Source organism: Corvus hawaiiensis, chromosome 4, assembly GCF_020740725.1.
Source record: "Corvus hawaiiensis isolate bCorHaw1 chromosome 4, bCorHaw1.pri.cur, whole genome shotgun sequence".
Lineage (NCBI taxonomy): Eukaryota > Metazoa > Chordata > Aves > Passeriformes > Corvidae > Corvus > Corvus hawaiiensis.
This window is the reverse complement of record NC_063216.1, coordinates 54,164,853-54,189,852: the sequence shown is the minus strand read 5'-3', so window position 1 is coordinate 54,189,852 and position 25,000 is coordinate 54,164,853. Positions and strand designations below refer to the sequence as shown.

Sequence of the window (25,000 nt, the reverse complement as noted above, 5' to 3'; positions counted from 1 at the left end):
CTTCACAACAAAACATGTGCTTAAATGTATTTCTTGTACGGGGATACAATGTACACTACGCGTACAGTACTACAGGCCAAGCAGTATTATGGTTTGGAAATCCAGGAAATGAGGTGCCATTAAAAATGATAATGTATCTACAACTGTTGCCTTAAAAAAGCCTCATAATTCAAAACAAAGGGAATTGTGTTTAAAATATGCAACCAGTATATATTAGGAATTAATAACAGTATCAGACATACTTCCTTGCTTGGTAAGGAATTTTGTAAAGGTTAGTATGAAAAGCTTCTGAAGTATTAGTATGTATTTCTTCAATTTTAAAAGAACATCTGTGTGTACACATTCACAGATACATGGGTTAAAAAGGAAAAAAGGAATGAACCCATCTGGATCAAATTCTGCTTTTGATATCTACAGGATGTGCTAAGAGCATTTGATTTTTACTTAGGCAGGCAAAGTACAGATCAGCTATCTTTAAATTCTGGACAAAACATAACTATTCTATTCAATACCTTAGTAGCACCTTTATTCCTGTGCTGTTTTTTCTAAGTGCTCCTTTCAATTTACCTTGAATTCAAGCAGAATAACTTTAATTAAACTAAAAAAAAAAAATTAAAATTGAACTTACAAATAAGATACAAAAAACAAGTCTGCTTTTTTTTTGCTGATGAAAGATATAAATGCAGTAAAGCTCTTGATTTACAAAATAAATACAGCAACAACATGATTAGTCTCACTGTATATATAGATTGTACTTCATGAATAGAGTATACAAAATATACTAAACAAATATTTAGCAGTCAGTTCCAACACATGACTTCCTTATAGCTAGTATACAATATAAAGTGTACTATCCAAGGATTACTGGATTACTATCTGGGTTAGTATCCAACATGCCGCTACACAGTAATTGATAAAATAATAAACCCCAAGACATACTGCCTGATTCTCCTTGCAAAGCCAACCGTGCTGGAACGATTAAAAACAGAAATTGAACCTAATCTCCTATGTCTCTCTGTTGTATTTCTAGCAGACACCTGAGGTTTGAAAACACCACATGGTGATCTGAGGTCATGCAGTATCTACTACAGTGTAGAACTCACTGAATTTGAAAACAAAGATTAGGACCCACAGGCAACAAGGTGCTTCAGTCTCCACCTGAATTTAACTATATTTGTTCTTATTTGTGTGGGAGCTATGTTACAGGGGAATGAGGGGTCATTTAGAAATTACTTTTATCACTGGGAAGCGTTTGAACAGTGTCTTCTGAAAGAGGGAGAAAAGCCATTCATCCCTTTTTAAGGCAATACAAGTAATTGTGTGCCTTGAGATTTAAGGCCCTTTCGTGGGGTTTGTTTTTTACTCAGTATCTTTTTTCAAACATTTGTAAGTGTTGAAGAGAACTTCTGAACTCCATTAAGCTTCAAATTTCAGATATTTTCTTCAGAATTGTGAGCGACTAAGTTTTTGATGCAAGTCTTCAGTGATTTTTAATCACGCTATAGTGCCAGAATAATTTCTCCAGACCCTGTAACACTATTATCACAATATTCTTTTCCCTTTTTTACTCCCAAGAAATTGCATTTTGTGCACCATTATACCTAGCATAATCCTTCATTGTTGGTGTTTTTTAATAGTCTGTACTGGGACCAACACTATTTACTATCTTCATCTGTGACCTAGACAGTGGGATTTGTTGATTGCACCCCCAGCAAGTTTGCCAGTAACACCAAGCTGAGCGGTGGTTGATTTGGTGAAGGGATGCTATCCAGGGGAACCTTGACAGGTTTGAGGAGTGGGCCCACATGAACCTCAGCAAGTTCAGTAAAAGCAAGCATGAGATCCTGCACCTGGGTCAGAGCAATCCCCAGCACAATACAGATTGGAGGATAAAGGGTTTGAGAGCAGCCCAGCATAGAAGGACCTGGGGATAGTACTGGATGAAAAAATGGACATGAGCTGGAAATGTACACTTGCCACCCAGAAAGCCAATTGTATCCTGGGCTACATAAAAAGAAGTGTGCTCAGAAGGTTGAGAGAGGTGATTTTCGCCCCCACTCCCCTCTGTACTCAGCCCTCATGAGGTCCTGCCTGGAGTTTGCACCCATCACTGGGGTTCCCAGTACAAGACAGACATGGACCTGTTAGAGCAGGTCCAGAGTAGGGCCACAAAAATAATCAGAGGACTGGAATACCTCTCCTATGAAGAAATTTGAGAGAGTTGGGGTTGTTCAGCATAGAGAAGATAAGGCTCCAGGGAGACCTTTCAATACTTAAGGGGGTGTATAAGAAAGATGGGGACTTTCTACCAAGGCCTGTAGTGACAGAAAAAGAGGCAACATTTGTAAACTTGAGGAGGGTAGGTTTACATCAGACATAAGGAAAAAATCTTTTATATGAGGATGGTGAGACACTGAAACAGGTTGCCCAGAGCAGTTGTGGATGCCCCATCCCTAAAAGTGTTCAAAATCAGGTTGGTTGGGGCTTTCATCAATCTAATGAAGGATATCCCTGCTCATGGCAGGGAGGGTGGAGTAGATGATCTTTAAATGTCCCTTCCATTCCAAACCATTCTATGATTCATTGCTACGCTTTCGTTTCCATGCTTAGAGAAATTCTGTTTACACAACTTTTTTCCCAAATGAGTTCAATTCCTTTAAGGGTGGTGTCCAGATTGCATTTATTAAACTTCAGTGGTTGGACTGCAGCCACTGCATAAACAGAGAGGATAACTAGAAAATAGCCATTAAAAATGCACTACACATTAAGATATTAATTCCTCTCCTATTGTAATTTTTTAGCATCGAGGACTGCATTTTTTGCAAGGACAGTTCAAAGATTATTTTGATGACTAATCTGTGGAAGGATTAAAATCTTAAAGCACCAATCATGATACAAAATTTTCATTTTTTTCAACTACACTTTCTTACAGATTAACAGTAAATCAAGACTAAAAATCAAACAGTTCAGCTGTCCACACAAAAACAAATAGGCTGTTCTGGCAGAAGCTTAAGAAAGTTAAATTTTAGAAAACACTGCCATACAAGCATCTCTTTCTGGAAGTGTAAATACAAGGAATAACACATTGGCTCTTGAAAATAACATCTCTCAACTCTAGAGTTTGTTTTTCAAAATCAAAGGTTAAAAGGCAAAGTTCAGGCATATTGGTTAGAGATGTAAAGGATCTTACAGCTATAGTATTTGATACATGTTCTGAGGAGGAAGCAACTACACAAGATATGTATGAAAACCAAAAAGCTTTTCTTTTCCATAAGCAAAGGAAGACTTGAAGATTTGTGTGTATACAGATAGAAATGTATTCAAATGTGATTATTTGCACAATTTTGCACTACTATTCTGTTGTACAGTAGGAGCACTGTGCTAAGAACAAATTCCCATGTGATTTACTGAGTATTTAAACATAAATTCTGAATAAATATTTTTATATTCTACGAATTCTTATTAATAGCCATGCTACTCAAATCCTAAAACATGTCATAGCTAAGTGATTTCGAACTTGTGATCAAAACTTTCTGATCTACTATATAATTGGAATCTGTGTTTTAGGAAAGTTTAGGATCATTTCTTGATGAACCAATCATGTTCAGAACTAGTCGATACTTTTTATTAATGAAAATGACAACAGAATAGAGGGCATCGTTACTCACTTCACAGATGTCAACAACTTGAGAAAATGCTGATAGAGGATTAGGAAAAAACTGTTACATGATGAAAGGCTGAAAAATTGATGGCTTAGGTTATAGAAAGAGCAACTGGTCAGATGCTGGAGTTAAAAATTAGTACAGACAATGAAGCACTGGACCATTTTGCCTGGGGAGCCTTAAAGTCCCCATCATTTGGGCCTTTCCCAAATCATCCTTGGAGTTAGACACACATCTGTAAGAAGTATGTTAAGTCCCTGCTAACTCTTTGGGATAATAAAGAGATGATGGAGACATCTCTTAGCAATTACAACTATGACATCATGTCCAAATGTCCTCATAAAAATACCTGTCTCCTCTGAATAAGTGCTGGCAAAATACACCTCTACTTGAGCTCAGGGCTGACAATGCAGTGTCACAAACAGAAAGCAAGGAGATGAATGCAGCAGCAGCAAAAATAAAATATGGCTATGCTAAATTATTTCAAAGAACTTTTTTTGTTAAGATATAAACACATGAATATCCTCATTTCCATGGATAACCTTCTTTACAATTGATGGATCTACAATTATAAAGAAGACTTTTCCTGTAACTCAGCACTTTCAAAATAATACTCCCTGTGAAAGATGTTTTTAATATAAAAGAAGAATTCTAATATCTTGCAGATCTGCCTGCTCATCTCAATACATTACTTTTTCTTTGCTCATAGATTGCAGAACATGAAGTTCCTCTGTCTCTGTGTCTGCCTCGAACATTCAGTCTTCCATGTGCTTTACAGCTTTACATAAAGACTTTTCTCTCGCTCCTTGCAGCTGGCAAACTACAACTGCATACTGTATCTTTAAAGAAATCACAATTTATATCATTTAACTGGATAGCTGCCAGGAGACAGGTAACAGTTGCTGGACATTTACAGAGGCCTTATGAAGACTGTAGGCTGTTGGAGAAAAGCTTTGTGGTTTCAAAGGAAAGAGAAAGATAACAGGACAGGCAGCTGAGGGATTAATATCTACTAGGAAGGAATGTGTAAAGTAACTTCCAAATATTTAGGGATGAAGCCAAGTTCTCAATGCCTGCAATAACTCATCTGATATAAGGTGAACTTGTCTTCTGAGTTTTGCACAAGATAAGCCTGATCCTGCCTTGGGAAAATGTGTTTAGTATGACAGCTACTAAAATCCTGCTAAACTCTAGACAACAGCAACAAAACAAGTCTTACATTCAACTTTTAAACATTAGAATGTGTGCTGTTGCTGACAAGAAAACAACCAGATCGTATAACCAAGTACATGATTTCTTAATTAAATTGAGTTGAGCTGGTGTCAACAAGGAGAAAATATACTTGATACAATATTCTCAATTATGAATAGCACGTTTTCTACAGTGGATTCACGTCACATCAACTTTAACATAAGGGGATACCGAATAAAGCAAAACAGCAGTGAGAACTCAGGACAAGAAAATATAAATAATTACAACAAGATTTAGATTTGTTCAGTAAAATAGTACTCATTTTAAGTTTTGAATAAAAGATTCAATTTTTCTTTGGAAAACATATAAAGGCAGACAATGCCTTTTATAACCACAAGCATTAAGTTACTACAGCAATCCTTTCCTTCTTCCAAACAAGAGATTTAACAATTTAAGTTTCCGTCTATATCTTTCATGCAATTCTATAGAAGAAAAAAAAAAAAAAAAAAAGAAAAAAGAATTATTTCATTAGGTCATTTCTCATTTTTATATGTGAAAAAAAAAAAAGCCAGTGGTTCGGTGTTTAATCCTGAAAGCTGCCAGGAAAATTCCACAGCTCAGATCTGGGTCCTCTAAATATTGTTGCCCATATCCACCAAAAATCTTTAATGTTCTGCTAAAATCATTTAAGAAGAAGTGCTGTGGGACATCATGACAGAGAGATTGAGTCTCTCAGGCAGTTAAGTCAATGTAATGACTAGCAGGGAAAACGCTTTGCTTTTGGCTTTGTATTGAAGTGGTGGTAGATGTTGAGAGAGAGAAGCTGCCTAGGTCAATGTGGTTACTGTGAGCTTTGTAACCAACAATATAATTTGCAACAAGTCATGTAATTCTTTTAAGCTCTTCTGGTGCATTTTTAGTCTACTCAGGGGTTGCAATAATCAGTCTAAAATCATGAAAGGATAATCTTTTTGTTGGGTTGCAGCTGAAAGTATTTTGTATTGCTATGGTGACTTCGGTACCTAGTAACACTAGGGAGTTTTTTACTTTGGTATTCAATGGCACAAAGGGCAATAAATTACATCATGTCTTGAAGTCCCTCCCAAGCTTATTTTGTGTGAGACTTTAATTTTGATACTATTGACTCACTAGCTTTCCTAGTGACTTCATACAGAAGTGTATAGATGATGAATCTTCTAAAACTCAGGTGAAGAAAGTTTTCCCAGGGGAATCTTTGCGACTGAAAAATTTCTAAGCCATATGCGTCATGGCAACCTACATTGATTTTCTTTTAAGTTTATGTTTGCCTGTTAAACAAATAAAGATTCTAAAGAGTTAAAAAAAAATCCCAACTAAATAATTAGGCAGCTCTCAAGCAACTTTAACTACTTCCCAAGCAAACTGACGTTCCGTTGATCTTCCTCACTATTCTGTAGACAGCCTTAAGCCCACAAACATTACATGTTCAAAACCAATTGGTTAGGCTGCAGATACTCCTCCAACGGTACTATCTATTCACTGTCTTTGCTTCATTACCATTACTATGCTTCAGCATACGAAAAGAAAAAAACCAGAACTCTATATTTGTGTAACACAGTATCTTTTATAGAACTTCCTATTTCCAGTGTAACTTTTAATATCGGACACCTGCAATTTTTATTTATGTTTTTGTTTATTATCAACAGGTGCCCTCAATTCTTTTATGTAGTGGGCATCCTGAACTGCAATTTTGATTCAGCTACACAAAGTGTTCCAGTAAATGCTGGGAGAAGATCCACAGCTACAGAATTCTTCAATCTGTGGAAGTTTGAAAATATTTGTGTCCAAGCCAAAAAGGTGAGCTACTAAGCTCAAAGAATACTGTGGCCAATCTAATTATTTCTGTATGTTTTAATATTTTCATATGTGAAAAACTTTTAAAATATTTGTTTTTATCTGAAGCATTTTCACTTTCTAAAGACTTCTTTGCATTAAGTATTTTCCAAGTTTAACCTGTTGAAATATATGATGTACAACTTCTAATGCTGTCTTTTTTTCCTAATAGAGGTGAACTAGTATTTCCTCAGGAAGAGCTATATTACATCTTGCCAATATAGCTATAGATCTGTAGGATATCCTACAGCAATTTTGAAAGACAAGATTTCTTTTCCATTCCACTATTTTAGATTTAGAATTTTTGTATTTATGCTTTGGTAGACAAATGGAGACTAATCCTCAAATCCTATAGTATTTTCATATTACCTAATTCTTACTCTGTCTTTCTACAATTTTACGCTATTATAAACAGTTTATTATTTTTTCTAAGTAGAATTGAACTGTGTTTATTGATGTGAATATGTACAGCCACATAGGGAGATACTAATCCAAATATTGAGAAAGGGAAGAAAGTATTAGACAAGTAATTAAATACAAATTCAGTAATGCTACAACTGTCACAGAATCCATTATTATTTCGCACTGAAGATCAGGAAACACTTCCCCCATGTACTTATCACATATACTGAAATGACAGGGAAGTGGCATTATTTCTAGATAAAATAATGCCTATATGCAAATCTCTGGATTCTTCACACAAGAAAGGAAGGTCCTGTTGTCATATACCTTTCTCAGGAAGCTGAGGGTGTGCTACCTCATTTCACTAAGGAGAGGGTGAAGCTACAACATCCTGGTGGAAGAAGACCAGAAGTATGATTCCTATAGAAGCAGTGCTCTTCAGTGGCGGTGTTTATGGATGTGCTTTGTCAACCTGCCACTTTCAAATTACACCCTTACACCCTGGGCTCTCCAAGAGCCATTTTGAGAAAAAAAATTGGAAGTAACAGCTTTTTATTTTCTGAAATGCAACACTGAAGCACAAAAAATACCTTTGAAATATAATCTATCATTTTATCCATCACCAAGGATTTCAGTCTACTGTGGTGGAGTTGGGAGTTGCATTGACTTGGCAATGGAAAGCAGAGGCAACAAACAGTCCTAGCTGGCAGGCACTGCTGCAGATGCTGACAGGAGATAAAAGTGCACAGGAATAGTTAATTAGGCCACTAAAGTTTGTCTTTAGTTCATTGCTAGAGGAGATTGCATAAGATGGAATTAATGATCAATGGTCACAAAATGCCTCTGGCACATCAAGCAAGGCGTAGGAGCAAGTATGAATGAGTTTGTGTAAGTCTATTAGTGCTTTTACAACCCCTAAACTAGACTTCCCTATTTATAACATTTGTAGATAAAATTTTAGCAGTCAGTGTAGAAGCAGCTAGTGTTCTTCATGCCCTCCCTTTATTTACAGTAGAATAAAAGGGAGGTGAGTCCCTTGGGGCAGAGGTAAAGAAAAATAGTAATCACAAACGCAATAATTACCAATTGAACAAAACTGGTCTTGCATACACAATTTTTCTTTTGTGATACATTAAAAAGATGTAAACTCAGTTATCGCTGTTCTAAGATCCATGCCTTCTGTGAGCACCTGATATGACTTCCCTAGGATCTGTAAAACAAAATCCAGAGCATCTTTCTCCTTAAGCCTGATTGCTAAAATTGCTAGGTTGCTTCTGCTCACTCTCTCAATGGTTCTGTTTTAAAGAAAACACACTCTAGGATTACTGGATAATTCAGGTCAAGGGCTCTAGAATACCGTGAACCCACTCCCTAAAGAAGGCACAGCTAGAAGGTCACACCAGATTGCTTGGGACTTCATCCAGTGAGGTCAGGAAAACCTTGGAGGATATGGACTATACAACTTCCTTGTCAACAGCCCCATCCACTGCCTAACTGTCCTCATGAGGAAAGAGGATATATATCCATGTATCTCTCTATATCCAGTCTGAAACTCTCATTTTAACTCATGCCCTCCGTCTCTCATTCTACCACCACAGTGAAGAGCCTGATTCCATCTTCTTCCTTACCTTCTTGTAGGTACTAAAAGTCAGGTCCCCTCAAAGCCCCCTCTTCTCCAGGCTGATCTAGTTCAGCTCGCTCTGGCTCTCTCCAGAGGGCAGCTGCTTCCGCTTCTGACCATCTGGGTAGACTTTTGCTGAACTCACCCCAGTTTACTGCTGTAATTTTCAAATCTGAGGTGCCAAAACTGGATACAGACTGGGATTTTCCTTCCTCAGTGCAGGGCATGGTATTTCATACAGTTCCTCTTGGTCAAGTCCTTCAACCCATACAAGTCCTCTGAATGGCCATCTTACCCTTACGCATATTGACTATTCCCCTAATTTGATATGTGCAAACCTAATGAGAAAGAGGTCCATCCTGCAGGACATCAATTAAGATGTAAACAAGGAGAGGTCCCAGCATATTCGAATATTCCAGGAGAAATCAGAGAATACCCAAGTATTGCAAATGTAGGACCAGAGTAAAAGTCAAGAACAATTAATAACTGAATGTGAAGATCAAGCATGAAAATGGCAGAGGAAAGCTACTCTGCATATGAGTGCCTATGTATGTCTAATATTAGAGGGGAGCAGGACAGCAGGAAGATACTCATTATTACCTGAAAATCTGAACTAAGAGAACACATGGTGCTATTTTAAAGAGAAGAGTATGGCACAAGCTGCATAGGAAAGGAGGTACTAAGTATTAAGAGGGCTGTTTAATGAAGAAAAAGTAAAAAAAAAAGGGGGAGGGTGATTTTATCTGTATCTTTAATATGTTTTAGGGGAATAGAGATAGCAGAAAATATTAAGACATTACACTTATATTAGCAGGAAAAATAAAACCCAAACCTTTTTAAAAAACACTTACAAACTAATAAGTTAACAGGGCATATCCAATTAGTCCTGACACAACTGAGAAAATATTTCTTGCTTGTATTTGCATGGATAAAACTGTTCTGGACTTCAACATGAGTGATTTTGCTCATGTTATGGAGTAGTAAGAGTGTAAAAATTTTCAAAGACAATAAAAAGATTTCGGATTCGGGAGAACTCCTTGTCTTATCTAGAAAAAAGGAAAAGAAAAGTAAAAAAAAAGATTAAAATATTTTGAGAAATTTAAATTGAGAAACGAGACTGTAAGAAGTTACAATAAATATCAGATGGAGATTAGGAGTGATTCAGAGTGACTGAAGGCAGAATGAAAAATGAGGGAAAGCCAAAGACATGAAGACAAGGAGTTTCCTTGGATGAACTCCAGATCTCATTTAAGTCAATGGCAAAATTCCCCTTGACTTCATTAGGGCCATGATTTCAATTCTGAAGTTTATTCACAGCAGAAGATGTAAGACGAATATGTAATGCATCTGGCAGAACGCTTGGGGAGAAGGGAGAATAACCAAAGGTGAAACATGTATTTTTTTTACCAGATGAATGAGGTGGAATAGCAAGTATATGTAAGACCAGTAATTTTATTTGCTCTATGAGGCTTCTAAGAATAATGCTGCAGTAAACAAGGAGAGTAGACGGATGTATTTAAATTTGCAAATTCCTGTGAGAAACTTCCAAAAATCTAACTCATACTAAAAGCAGACACAAAGATTTGTCAGTAATAAAAATTATTAAGTGAAGAATAAAAGATTGTATCACAACATAGAGGTAAGGTTAACACCAAGAATTCTCTAAGATCCTACATTTGATTTCTATTTTGAATATAATTATGAATAGCCCTGAAGATATAAACAGAGATAACAACACGATATATATAGACTAGTTATATGTGAAGTTAATTGTGAAAAAACCCCAAAGCTGACAATTCATGGCAAAATCAATTTACTGCTGACAAATAAAAGAATGAAAATAAACCGCCCATATACATCCATCTACTATAACCCCTTGGGAAATACATTATGAATCTTTCAATGGTGCCTCTGCTTAAGAAGTCCAAACCTAGTATGTTAGACTAACTAGGACAGAAAAATGACAATGACAATTATATAAAACATGTTTATGCATTTGTAAGCAGGTCCTCACTTCAACTTCTATATTCTATATAACTTGACTGCCCTTTAGCTTTTACTCATTCATCTCAAAAACCGTATAGAAGAATCCAGGAAAGAACAACACAAGTGACCTATGGCATGAGAACATATCTGTGGGAGGAAACTTTTAATTAATTTAGCTGCCTCTGAAGTCAATGCAAAAGTAGAACATTGGAGATACGAGTAATAGTGATATACTAAAAATACAGAAACATGGAAAGTATAGGAAAAAAGCACATGTTCACCTTCACCTTACTCATACTTAAGGGTCACCCAATTTAATATGGCAGTTTTATAATAACTTTATCCTTATAGTTATCACACTACTAATTTATTATAAAAATAAAAAGGCATGATGCTACTGCAAAAAAGAGGTTTCTAAAATCCTCAGTATGTTACACAGTTAATGAGTTCTGTTTATTAAAATTATTATATATAAAAATCCTATTAAAAATATTGAGTATTCAATAATTCCAAGATGCCATCTACCATTAATCTACAGGAAAAATGTTTTGACACATATTGACCTTCACACTGCAGAAGCCAGCTAACCATTAATTCATGGAGACTAGGAGCAAACCTCTCGTTTTTCCTTTCTATAGCATATGCAGTTCCCAACTCAGAGATTACTTATCTGCTTATCTACAAAATATACAAATACATTTGATCCTGAAGAGGATGGAGTTGGAGCTTGGTGCTTCCTGTCCTATCAGTTTGGGCCTGCCCAAGAACATCCAAATATCAACTTATTCTCTTTAAATTAGGGACAGCTAAAACACAGAGTTTCTGTTCAAACAAAAGTTTGAAAATGGCCATTAGTGGCATTCCAAAATAAAAAGGAAAATATGCAAAACAAGTTTTTGAATAATTTTAGCTTTATAGTAAGGAGTTTGAGTTGAAAATATGTTGAAAATAATAAAAAAAACCTCCCAACAATCAAACATGCTCTCTTTGTCCTTTTAGCTTAGTACAAAGAGATGAGCTTTGTATAGAGAAATTTCTAGAGTATAAATTGACAGATTTAATGCGACAATTTCATTTTCCTTTAACAAAAAAAATTTGTTGATTAAAAATGGGCAGTGAAAACACACAGAGGATTTTTTTTACATTATGAAACATAACTAAATTGAGCAGGTCTTGGTGTTTTGTCAATTGTTTGGGGTTCTTTCTTTTAATTATTATTATTATTTTTAAACTTGGCAAGAAAAGGCAAAGACTATTAATATGGATATCCTATTTCCACTAATATGTTAAATTTTGAACATGGATAAAGACATCATCTTTCTGAAAAACTGGCATATTAAGAACACTCTATATATCAAATGAGGCTTAAAGCTCACCTACAATTAGCCCTTCTTACAGGATCAAAATTTTTAAGCATCAAGTTCTGATTAAGAAGATGACATTAACATAGATTTTCTGATTCTAGCAACTCTTACTAAAATTCCCATCCTTGACATTTGCTTGCTCCCTTTGGTGTCTAAATAAATGTATTTTCTCTGTGATAGAACCACAAAAAAGTAGAGACTTGACAAGAAATTAGCTTAGGGCACAGGCCTCTAAAGTCTTTCAACCCATCAACTGCATCTAGTTCAAACGTCTAAAGTTAACATGCTAAACAAAGAAAAGTATTAGGGAGAAAAAGCACAGAAGTTTTTAAGGCAAAATTTCAAAGGAAAATGACAAAATTCTAGAGATTTCAGTGTGAATATTTTTGGGGTTATTGAAGAACCATAGAAAAAGAGCAAGCCCAGAAACAACAAAGTTCAAGAGAAGGGGCTGTGGATCTGGCATGCTCTGTAGTGTCTAATGGTTGGGAAGTTTTAAGAAGTGTACCAGTTACACCAAAACTTTGCAGCAACAACTAAGTACCTGAGTTATCTTGTCATAGAAGGAAATCAGGTTTGACAAACTGGACTTCCCCCTCATGAATCTATGCCGGCTGTCACCAGTGACTGTGTTGTCCTCCTCTTTTTTTACTCAGTAGTTCCCAGAATAAGGTCTTCCATGATTTTGTCAGACACTGCATTGAGATCAACAGGCCTGTAGTTTCCAGTGTCCTCCTTATTGCCTTTCCTGGAAACTGGGACAACATTCTCCAGTTTCCAGTCAGCTGGGACCTCTCTGGATTCCCAACACCGCTGGCCTAGCTGGACTAGCTTGTTCTGCTAGAACAAGCCTGGAGAAAGGCCAGCTCTTCAGTTCTGGTTTTTTTGCTGAACAGCTGATGGTAGCATTTAACAAGCAGAATCACACATCACTCTCAACATGGACAATTTGGTCAAACTGACCTGTTCAGGACTTTCTGCACTGCCCTTGCTGACATTTCTCATATTAGCTGAATTCTGTGCTCACTATGTATTTCTCTGCAAGGCCAACTTTCAATTCAATCTTAAGAGTGCTTAAAAGTATTTAGCAATGAGAGCTGCTCCAAGTGACAACATAAATGGATATGGGCAATTCAGCTATCTTTGTAAAACACGGCATACATGAAAAAGCTCCTACTTTTTCAAGATTTATGATATGGATCAAAAGAAACAGGGTTGGAAGGGACTTCAAGAGATCATAAAGTCTCTTAATTTCTTTTCCCTACCCCAAAGTAGGATCATTCATACTTAAACCGCTTTTGACCACTTTAATTTCTTCTTAGAAGCTTCCGGTATCAGTGGTTGAAAAGACTTTCTGTGTTGGTACATATATCAGCACTTTATTATCCTAAAGTCAGAAAGGTGGGGATTTTTTTCTGGTGTTCTTGCCAAAATACCAATCAACTATTTCTTGTCCCATTCCCAATGGACAAGTTCTTTCCCATCTTCTCTGCACAGTGTTCTGAACGCTGTCATCATTTCCCACTCAGTTCCTCTCTTCTCAAAAAACTGGGTATTTTTAGTCTTTCCCCAGTCTTCAGAAAAGACCAATCAGAAGAACTGTGTGGAAGACAGAGCTTACTTTTATGTACAATGTTCCTGTTAAGTATGCTCTCAACAACCACATACGTTTGTCAGCACACATTTGTCACCAGCTACAATTTCTACTTTTAGGAAAGACTGTGCATCCAGTCATTCCAACTTTCTTCAGAACGTTTCACCAAACTGTTAACATACAAATATTAATCATGCCTCCCATTTTTATACTACTGCAGATTTACCATTTAGATGTGAAGAGCAACATTTCAGATAAATATGCTGTATCTGTATCATTTCTGCAAGAAAACACAAATATAGTCTGCCTGCAGACTGAGCTGATTAGGAGATATCTGAGATATCACAGAGCCTAGATTAATATATCCTGCCTCAGCCACATGCTTTGAGCTGTGCTTAAACACAGACTTCAGCTTCACAGGGCAGTGGATTCCTGCTGAATGAAATATATACAGTGCAATACACTGGTCATTAATACGCCTGTATATATGTAGCTACAAAATAAAAATATATATGATTTTAATTGTACTTCCAGTAGCTCCAGATAGATACAAATGCATAATTATCTCTCATAATGCTATGAATTAAAGGGCATGCATAGTAACAGAACACTACTTGATGGGTGCTCATCTCATGGTATGTCACTGCTACCAGGCATGGTTCACCTTTGGGCTTTATGTACCTATAGTGCTGTCAATGGCAACCAGCTTTGTGTCAAACCCTTCTCTAAATGAAGTGATGTTATTCTACAAGGGGACAGTAGTTTAAGTATATACAGCTTCTATTCAAACTACATCTGAAGGTCCTTCTCAAAACCTAAGTAATTCTATTACTACCTAAAGACTGCAAGAGTTTGGGGCAGGGGTTTGACAAACCTTTTTGTTTTGCCTTTGTACAGCGTTTTCTACAACAGGGCCCCCAGTCCATCTGTAATAGTGTATATTAAAATAAACCATAACAGTTTTGCTGAATATAGCTGAAACAAGCTTCTTCCCCACAGGAACAGAGACAAAGAAGGAACACATTATATACAAGTACATCTGGAATTCTTCAAAAACCTGTTAATACCTACCCACATAACTAAATCCAAACTGAGTCTTTTTATGGAATGGCTTGTAGACACATGATGGAAATGGACAGTCTGCTCTATCAGAAACAGTCTGGTCTACAAAATGAAGATTCAAAGCTCACAGTGTGCTCTCTAGAATACATTTGAGAAACATGAGGAAGAATAAAAAAGACTCAGTAGACTAAAACATATATCAGCAAACCTAAATTAGAATATATTTAGTCTGGAAATTAGAATATGGCTTATAATCATCAAAGGAATGAAGTTTTCCAATGTCTTTCAAATTAGAGATGGACTATGATAATTGTAGGAGAGGTATTGTAATATATGGTTGCCCACAACATGACTCTTATCTCCTGTGTTCTTAGAGCAAGAGGAGATAAAAGCTCAGAGGTCATTTTTCAGCTATGGTGTCTGATAATGCCAAATTTGCAAGGAGTGATGAAAAGGAGGGGAAACAGGAAGAGAAATAAGAATTAATTTTCGGGGAAGTCCCTAATTACCCAGACTACTACTATCATAGCATAATACTGCATCAAATAAACATATCCCCTTATCCATCTCAATCAGAAGCCTATTTAAGCCTTTGAAAAGCACCAGTGGAGCGGCCACAATCATACAAAGATTCTGCAACATCATTAAATCCTTATTAATGGGTACAGTGGAACAATGAACTTGGTAAAATCTTGGTGTAGGAGGGAGACTACTGGATATCTTCAGCCTAATTTAAGATAAACCTTTAATGTTGTTGCTTATTTGGAGAAAACCACCAGAATGCTTGCAGTTATAACCCTAACAGAAATTACATCAGAGTCTGTACTACATATATGCATTCCCAGCACCGATCTAAAATCAAAGACTTTTGTTAGATGCAACTGCACTTCGTCAGAAGACTGTGAACTTTACTTTTGCATATGGACTTTACCGGGTATAATCATGTCTTTAGCCATTTTGAGATTTAGTAACTTTAATGTGACCCACACGTGGGGTTTCACACGAGATGAAGTCTTTCTATAAAGTCTTAAAAAAACACAACCCTACATTGGAATTTTTATACTTTTAAAATGCTTAAAGTGCTTAGTTTTCTATGAATTCTAAAGATTAAACAATAGTCAAATAATTTCTCAGCATAATGTCCTACATTTTTCAAGGACTGCTTGGATTTATGGATCATAATTTAAACAACTGGTATAAATGTTATCAGTTGGTTATAATTGTATTTTTTTATTTGACTTTTTATGTGATAAGTAAGTTTAAAGACACATTTTGGACATGTGTATCAAGAAACAGTATTTAGAGAGTCCACTTTCAAAAATTTTGGCTTATAATATTATAGTTATTTAAAAAACAAATGCAATCATCAAGAGTGGATAAAATTTGTTACTGTCTGTGCAGTTTTAGAAATACACTTTAATGGCACTTTCATCTCAACTTTTGCATTGTACAAAGATAGGACTCTCTTATGAACTAATTTGAGGAGCTACACGACCACATTGCAGAGAGATTTAGTTGTGCAACATCAAACAAATTTTTAACATCTGCAACAATACTTAAGATGCTGCCTTTTCTTATACAGACCTTTTATGTGAAAAGCAAAAGTATCTTGTCCATACACTGAGAATTCATGACAGCAGTACCACAAAATTTTCAGCAAGACAGCTTCCAAAAAGATTCTGTGAAACCCCACAGGAGCCTACCAACTTCTACAAACTATGCTATGGGGATCTGACTCTTTTCAGCTGAAGGCCCTGTATCGCTGGAGTGATCTTTTTGTTAAGAGCATTGGGAATGTACTCTAGAAGTGCAACAATTGGGGCTGGAATCATGTAAGAAAGAAATAGCAACTTCTGATCAAAAGTAAGACGTGTAACATTTAAGAAGCTAGAGATGAAATGATAAAGAACTGGACCATCAGCATTGGAAAATAAGAAAATTGATGAACAGAAGCAAATGTAGAGGACAAACGGACTGAAAAGTAAAGTAATGTAAAATAAAATTTAAAAAAAGGAAAATATAAATATTTAGAGAAACATTCAAGTGAAAAGTTGTCTCAACGGAAATGGTGAAAAATATTGTTAATAAAAACACCATTGCTTATTTTTCCATTAGTGTCCACATGTAAATGGTTCTGTACAAAAGCCAAAATTATTTCACTGCATATTCTCACAATAGAACTTCTTTCAGTGGGAGTATGCTCAGACAAAAGCTATAACCTTTAAGATCCCATTTCCTAGCTGTTCCTCTTTTCATATAAAAATAAGTCAATTGTTGTCACAAAATCTCTTTGCCCATTATCATCCTTATGTTAGATTTATGAATAAAAATGTGTGAAATTAAATTATACAGGCATTAAAACATCGTGTGATTACGTGAAACGTTTTTGATGAACAAGGATACCCAGAAATACTGCAACTGCTACCACATTGATCTGCTCAATTACATGCTTCTCACCTATTTAATAATGCTTGTTACATCCCTGCTAATTGATATGTTTCGCGAGTTTATTTTCTTATACACTATGTCAAGTCTTATACAATGAACAAGAGACTTGGATCATAGCAGTCCCCTAGAACAGAACAAGCCTCCAAGGTAAATGCAAAGAGATCATGAAATGGGACAATGAAATGATAACAAAAAAAAAAAAAAAAAAAAAAAGGAAGAAGGAAAGACAGGGGATTGTAACATTATGAAGTTAAAGAAACAAGGGAATGAAAGGGATTAAAACTGGAATGATAGGTAACCTACTGTAAGTGGTGTGAAAGCTTAACAGTGGGGGACTGGAATAATCAGATATGGGAACGACCTGACAATGGAATGCTTTCAAACTGAAGCACCTCAAAAGTAAATGATCTTAGAGCAGAATAATCATATTTGCCTCTGGGAATAAAATTTAAAGATAAAAAAGTTTGAAAAAAAAATAACAAGTTTGATGATTATGCAGATAGAACTGCAGAGAGAAATGATCCAGTCAGGGCAAGAGTGAGAAAAGGTAAAGGAGTAGGGTTGGGAACGACAAGAGCATACAAAAGAGAAGGTGACTGAAACCATAGATGCTTGGAACTCACTTTTTCCACACAAAATCGAAGACGAAGGACAACACTGCATAAGGTCCTTTTTTTTTTTTTTGACTCTTACCCTTGCTCATTTGGACAAGGTTATTCTTTCTCATAACAACCTACCATAATGTTTTCTAGAAACACCTTCATCACAGAATGTATGTGTGTGTCTTGACATTTGGTTTCAAACAATTCCCATCTTACAGAGTACAGCACTATGATAGCTGAACACAAAGAGTCATATAGGACATGATGTATGAACTCACTTTTTGAGAAGTGACTCTAAAACCTTATTTCTTATTTTCACTGTACTTTTCTAAAAAAACTGTCAACAACTAAAATTCGAGAAATCAGAATGGTTTTAATTCCAGGATTCTGGATCTGCTATTAGGAACCAGATTATTTTGGTAAATCAGTTGAGAATGAGTTTAGTTGCCTTGTCCTCAGTCTTGTCCACAGAGTGAGAAGGGGGACAACCATAATGACAAGCCCCTTCCACAAAACCTCACCAGAGGGATATCTGCTTTCCCTATCACCTTTTCTAACTCCTTCCACTCCTTATTAAATGAGCTGCAGTTTTAACAGAATGGTATAATCGCCTCATTGTTTCCTATGGCAAGACTACATTTCCTCAGTCTGCAATTTTCCTTGTTTTTTCATGACCAATTTCTTTCAGTATCCTCAACTGCTAAAAAGCTTTACAGATTAAAATGGTACCTTTCCCCCCTAGGATTATACAATGAAGTAAAATGGCACTGTGCATGATGGATTTGCCATGATCATGGGGACAAGTGATGTGCTAAGTATTCTGGTGACAAAACACCCGGGTCTGTGCCAGTTGCAATAATCACTGAAATGTTATCAGTCTAGTACAATGCAGAGACAAACACTAGAAAAATAGTTGAACTTCATTTGCATCCCTTATTTTCCATCCTCAAGAGTGAGAACTCTTGAACATATAATAGAGACAGGAAAAGTAATAGCTTTATTGAAAGTTGATTTCATTATGATCCTGATGCTCATTTAAAAATCTAAATTTATTAGTTCTGAAAGAACTGACCTTCAAATCCCTCCAAAACTCTTCAGCAGTATGCTGTCTATTACATACAGGTTAAAAAGAAGTTGCGTTTTCACTAATGCATAAACTGTCATTATTGCTCCTAAGCATCATTTCATGTCTCATCCAATGCTGTTGTTTCTACAAGAATAAAAAAAGTTTTCTCCAATGTTTCCCACAACCCAGCTTTAACTGCACTTGTTTGGGTTTGTCTTTTTTTAATTCAGAAGTCTGAATTTATATTTTGAAGGTGTGTACTGTGGAACTTACAGTTACATCCATGTACAATTGTTATGTAAGATTAGCAGCAACCATAAATAATGAATCTTTGTGTATAAAATATCTTCAGTTCTGTTTGTCACTTTGAAACCTTTTGCTTATCAGCTCTAACTCACTGTAAGTTTGGAGAAGTAGTCCATTCTGAAATAATGAAGGAAGAAAGAGTCTTAAGCATTGACTTAAAATACAATTGCCTGACATAGATTGTTGACAACTGATCTTAAAAGAAATTTAAATTTTGAACAGAACATACATGCCCACAATAAGTAACACATTTTCTCAGGGAAGATTTATGTCAAGAAAGCACTCAGCGCCTACATACCAGGGAATCAGATTTGAAGACAAGTCAAAGACAGAACTTGGATTTAATACTGCTGAAACACAGAAAGAAAACCTAGGGCTTAAGATCCCACTAGTCATATGCTGCATATGGGATCATGGCCACCTTTCATCAAATAGAGAAAGGAAACTGGGAGGCACACAATATAAAATTTCAGACGCTTTATGTAATAATTAATATAAGAGTTACCCCAGCTACCAGGCCATGGTTATACTGATCACCTACAACTTCCTGCAGTATTTTTAAGTATTCAAAAAGCTTAAGAAATGGAGCAGATTATATTTCATTACATGAGGCCAAAATTTTAGAGGTTTTAAAGTGCCGGAAATACACTGGCTTGGACTCGCTGCACTTAACAAGCATTTAAGTGTGATACAGTTACTTGAAGTTACAGACCTCCTGTCTTTCTCTAGTCAATGAACAGAGACTATTTTCTAAGTAAGTTGGTTTGCCCACCCATGTTAAGATACCTGGCCACAGATGGGTAAATTAATGACTCTAAATGCTCTTACTGCTCTGTTTCACAAAACCAGATGTGAAGTACTAGGTTCATATCCAACAACTGAAACGATTTCCCGACTTTCTGACACTCAGTAGCTAAGGCACTACAATAACAGAAAACAATGTCTCTGATAATGTTCCAATGCTCAACCACAGATACAGTGACTTCCGCACACACACACAAAATATGCTAAAATCATATGATCATCCTAAAACAAGACAGTTTTGCTATCATATAGTTTTATCATACCTGATAAAGTGACAGTCAGTACAATTTTAACAACCAAATGGCTAAGATGGTTGGCTTTGACACTGTCACTGGGATTCTTGCTGAAATACCAAAGAAATTACTCCATCTGGAAGCTTGTCTAGAATTCAAACTCTGCACCTTCCCAACTGAATCCTTTGATCTCTAAATTGCACATAACATCTTGCCTCCTTCCCTAATACCTTGCTCCATTGTTCCTGCATGTGTGCCACATAACAAGATGACAGGCAACATTGCTCAGCATATATACCTGCTGTTGTAGCTAGGGCATCTTCCTGGGAATCAGGAGATGGAGGTTTAATCTACTTGGAGATTAATAGAGCCTCCAAATTCTTAGGTGAGTGAAGTAATTATCACACCTCGAGAACCCTTCTCTAGGGGAGAAACACTCACACTTCCTGGGTGAACGTTCTCAGTAGACTAAAACTACGTAGGTGCTTGTGCCAGTAAAATACTTTTTTTTTTAATAGTTTATTAACTATTTTTCAGTTAAAAACAGAAAGAGATTATGTTATCTGTGGAGGTAATGCAAAATTTGAATTGTGTCTTCATTATTTGCCATATTCCTCACTTGTCTTCTCGTTTTACTTCTGCTTTGCTTTACCTATTTACTTCTGTTTACTTCTTTCTCATTTGTTTTGCCTCTGTTTTGCTTTACCTATACTATTTTCTCATTTTCTTAAGTAATGCTCTTTAACAAAAATGAGGGTCCCCGACCAATGTGGTCATGGAAGCAAAGAAGAGGTCTCTTCTCTTCCTTGGTCCTCTGCCTCTCACGCAAGCCTCTCCCTACCCTGACCTTTCCTTGCAGATTGCATTCATTCCCTTTTTCCCTCCACAAAGAAAAGGAAAAAATGTCACAAGTGAGTGGGTATCAAGTCATAGTTTGCATGTTTTGTCTGATGCCTCATGGTCTCACAGAAGCCCAGAATTCTTGCACTAAGTTTGGTGCAAGGGATGAATAAGCATAGATTCTTTCTCCAGTGGTGGCATGGGGCATGTACATTCTGTTGCTTCAATCTATCAAGAACTGAGCAGCATGTCCTCACAAGTTTCCAGAGTTACCATATCAAGTCCCGAAAATGCCTATTTTGACAAAAGACACATCATTAAAATGAGAGAGGAAGGCTGAATCTTGAGTTAGGGTGTAACTCAAGGTATTTGCCTTTGTTATAGGCAAGAATTGCTACAATATGCAGTATTTTAGCTATAAACACAGCTATAAATGTAGCCGTATCTACATAATCATATGCACAGATATCACAGTTTATCCAGCAGAATGGCAGCCAGAACACAGGATATGTAAACAGATCTGCCTAGCACTTACAAAACAACTTTAATAGCAAGTGTCATTCTTTTCTGTAAAGTAGCTGTTCTTAACACACATCATCTAACTCTTGTTTGCTCTTTAAAGTTTTATTGTCTTGGCATTTTATACAGGAAGAGAGCATTAGCATACTCAGGAGAACTGCTAAAAGTAAAAGGCCTCAAGCTACCCACTGCATGGTTGATAGCATAAAACATGGGATATAAAAACTTTTGTCTGATTGCTCACTTTACTTGTTTTAGAGTAGTGTTACTCTCAAGAGCATATATTCATGTTCTTTCTACTTCAAGTTTTATCACTTCTTTTGTATTATTTAATACATCTAAAGACACTTCCAAAAGACAAATTTTTCCATTTTGAAAAAGTAATGGTTTGGAACCTGATAAAATACATGAATGTTCACAGTGTATTATTTTCAAAGGCAAGTAGAATAAATGTGCAATAAAACAATTAAATGCATGACAATAAACATTTCTGTGTGATCACAGATATATTAAAACACCAAACAAAAGGAGATAAAAATCAGTAAAATATTTCCCCTTAAAAAAAGGTCAGATCAAAATGGATTCTTCACACATCAGAGCATAAGTAAAAAAGGGAGTCTGGTCTCAATTACTGTTACTGTTAAATATCCCACTCTAGCAATTAAAATGAACATTTAAAATGTGAAAGAGAAAACGGAATGAAAAAAGGCAAATGAGATCAGCTTCTTAAAACATAAAAAAAAAGACACTATAACTGTAGATACACTTTAAAAATCATCCTACAGTAAACTTAAAACTAAGTCTACTTAGATATCACACCACTAATTATTATATAAATAACCTGGGAAACAATACCTCCAAGATACATGTTTTACTATTTAGTAAACAAGAAACTGCCATGTTTGACACCACTGATTAAGGCCAGGCATTTCTAAAGCTTCAGACACATTTCTGAAATCCACAATACATCAATTTTTAATACTTCCACTCTCTCAGCTCCATTAAAAAGATGGTAGGGGAAAGAATTTAGAGTAATTAATGATATAGTTAGCTGCTAAATATTAATAGGAATCGTAGTCTTGCATAAAATATAACATATAAACCTTGCCAATACAGACGCACCAGTAATTAAACTTGAATATGTAATTACACTGATTTATATGACAGGCAAAAAGTTACACTTTACTGGCTTCTATGTAAACTGTGGGCAACAGTTAAACTTTGCATTTTATGGTTTATATAAATGGGCAATATCTCTACTACAGTTCATAAATGGTTTAGAGACTCATAGTTAAAATTACAACTAATTCCAATGTGAACGTTCCGACTATACCTTACAAACCAGGCTGTGAAAATGACCACAGAGATCAGCCTCCCATTAAGTTCAGAGATTGCAAGCAAATTGATGAGGCTTAAAAAAAAAACCAAAACAACAAAAAAAAGCTTACGGCAATCTAACTACAAAGTAAATGCAGATTCATCTATTTAAATACTTTAATATAAATGTTTAGTTTCAAATATATAGCTCCAGATGTTTCACTTACCATCTTTCAAAGCCCTTTTGAGTAATATTGTGTCTTAGACTAAGGCATTTTTTCTTGGAAGAAAGCTAACTGCACTTACATGTGAGGCTGAGGAGAGCAGCCTGGACTGCTATTTCCATTACTGTCAATGTGATCCAGCGAACCATTGAGATCTTCATGGACTGCCTGCAGTAAGCCACTGGATGCGTTATTTATCAGTCCTGGGTTACTAAGCAATGGTAAACTACTCTCTGCCAGTGCAGCCTACCAAAATGAAAAGTAAAGCCAAAATTAGTAGTCCACACATATACATAGCAGTCATACGTGTATGAACATTCAGAAATAAACGCACACGGAACAGCTCATTTTGAGTAATTGTTGAGGTGGTCAGAAGGATTTTGTGCATTTCCAATTATTTTCACATTCTGAATATAACAGCATTTCTACTTCTGGTTTACTCTTTCTTTTGCTTAGGTTTCATTATTTTCCATTATTAACTATGTTCTGATATTCATGGCACTTTCTAGTTTTACATCATTTTCTGACTTTGAATTACACTTAACCCCTTTGCCCTTCCACACAATGTATAGCTCCTTTATAATGCAGGCAGCTGCTGTACTTTAAAAAATGACCAGAACTTAACTCAAAATAAAAAAGTCCTGACATTTGCCTCTTCTGCATAAAAATTATATATTATAATTAAACTTTAAAGTTTTTGCCATGAGCACCATGTTCCCCAACACTATGATGTGAAATCATTTATGACAGCTTGGATAAATATTAATGCATATCCACATGCATTTGCAAAAGCTTCTATCAATCTAACATTTGCAGCAAAACTGAATGTTCCAGATTTTGCCACAGGGTGTCCTTCTTGCTTCTTCACATCAAAAGTAGCATGAAAAAGAACTACTACTTGCAGTGCTAGGTAATACAACTTACTTGGATGATAAACCCAACTATTTAGAATGACCATCAGGTCCACATAAACATAAAGACAGGTAATTCTATACCAATGTATAAGCAGAAATAAAGTATATCACACACAAGAACATAATCGGTGCGTATAAAGAAAGAATTATTTAGTATTTTTTACCTGCAAGCTTGCATTAAGAGCTGCTCCATAGCCTAAGCTGGTGGGTATGTTTTTCACTAACGTTGGGCTTCTGAAAATAAATGATTTTTCAAAGTTTAAAAAACAAGCAGACATCCTGTCTGGCTCATTGGGTTAATGGATTGGTTTGTCAGCTCAGAAGACCAGAGTTTACAAAGGAAAAATGAAATGAAGTTGGGAGTGAAGGGGCTCAACCTGTTAGAACACATTGATTTACTTGCATCAGAAAAGCAAAAGTCTTGTTATAATTAGGCCCATGTGGAAATTTGCTACAAGAGCATAAAGGTTCTGATCTCACTGAAAGAATTTAAAAGAAATAGCTTTAAAATTTGTACATCTGTCTCTGCTACACTTGCTGTATTTGGTTTTGGTTTTCTGAACTAACACGGGTACACAGTTGCCTATGTTACATACAACTACACAAAAGTGTTGAATAAAAAAGATCTTACTCTTCCCTTACAAGAAAAAATGAGGGTGCAGTAATGCATAAATAACTGTATGTGAACAATACAGTGGATCAATTAGTTTCCAGCAAATCAAACATACCATATTTAAATCAGATTAAAATGCTATATGCTAGATCACCATAAAATTGTGTTTTCAATAAAATTAGTGCAGAGGATGACTCCAGAGGTCACCTGGGTCACTGTCTACAAACAGACGCATTACAGAAATAAAATACCTTCCTGCAAAGAAAAACCTCTAGCTCTTGTCTCTGCACCTTTGGTTTTATCTGAATAGCTTTATCAAAACTAATTATATACTCTCAAGGAATAAAAAGCATCCACAGA

General features: G+C 35.8%; 1 protein-coding gene across 1 annotated transcript in view; it reads right to left on the bottom strand.

Annotated features, from left to right (window-relative positions):
* FOXP2 (forkhead box P2) overlaps positions 1 to 25,000 on the bottom strand; it is a 413,000-nt gene that overhangs the window by 6,502 nt on the left and 381,498 nt on the right. The window contains exons 18-19 of the mRNA XM_048301832.1: positions 24,192 to 24,261; positions 23,196 to 23,359 (exon numbers count right to left, since the gene is read on the bottom strand). Coding sequence (XP_048157789.1) covers positions 23,196 to 23,359; positions 24,192 to 24,261 — 234 coding nt within the window. The remainder of the gene's footprint in view (positions 1 to 23,195; positions 23,360 to 24,191; positions 24,262 to 25,000) is intronic.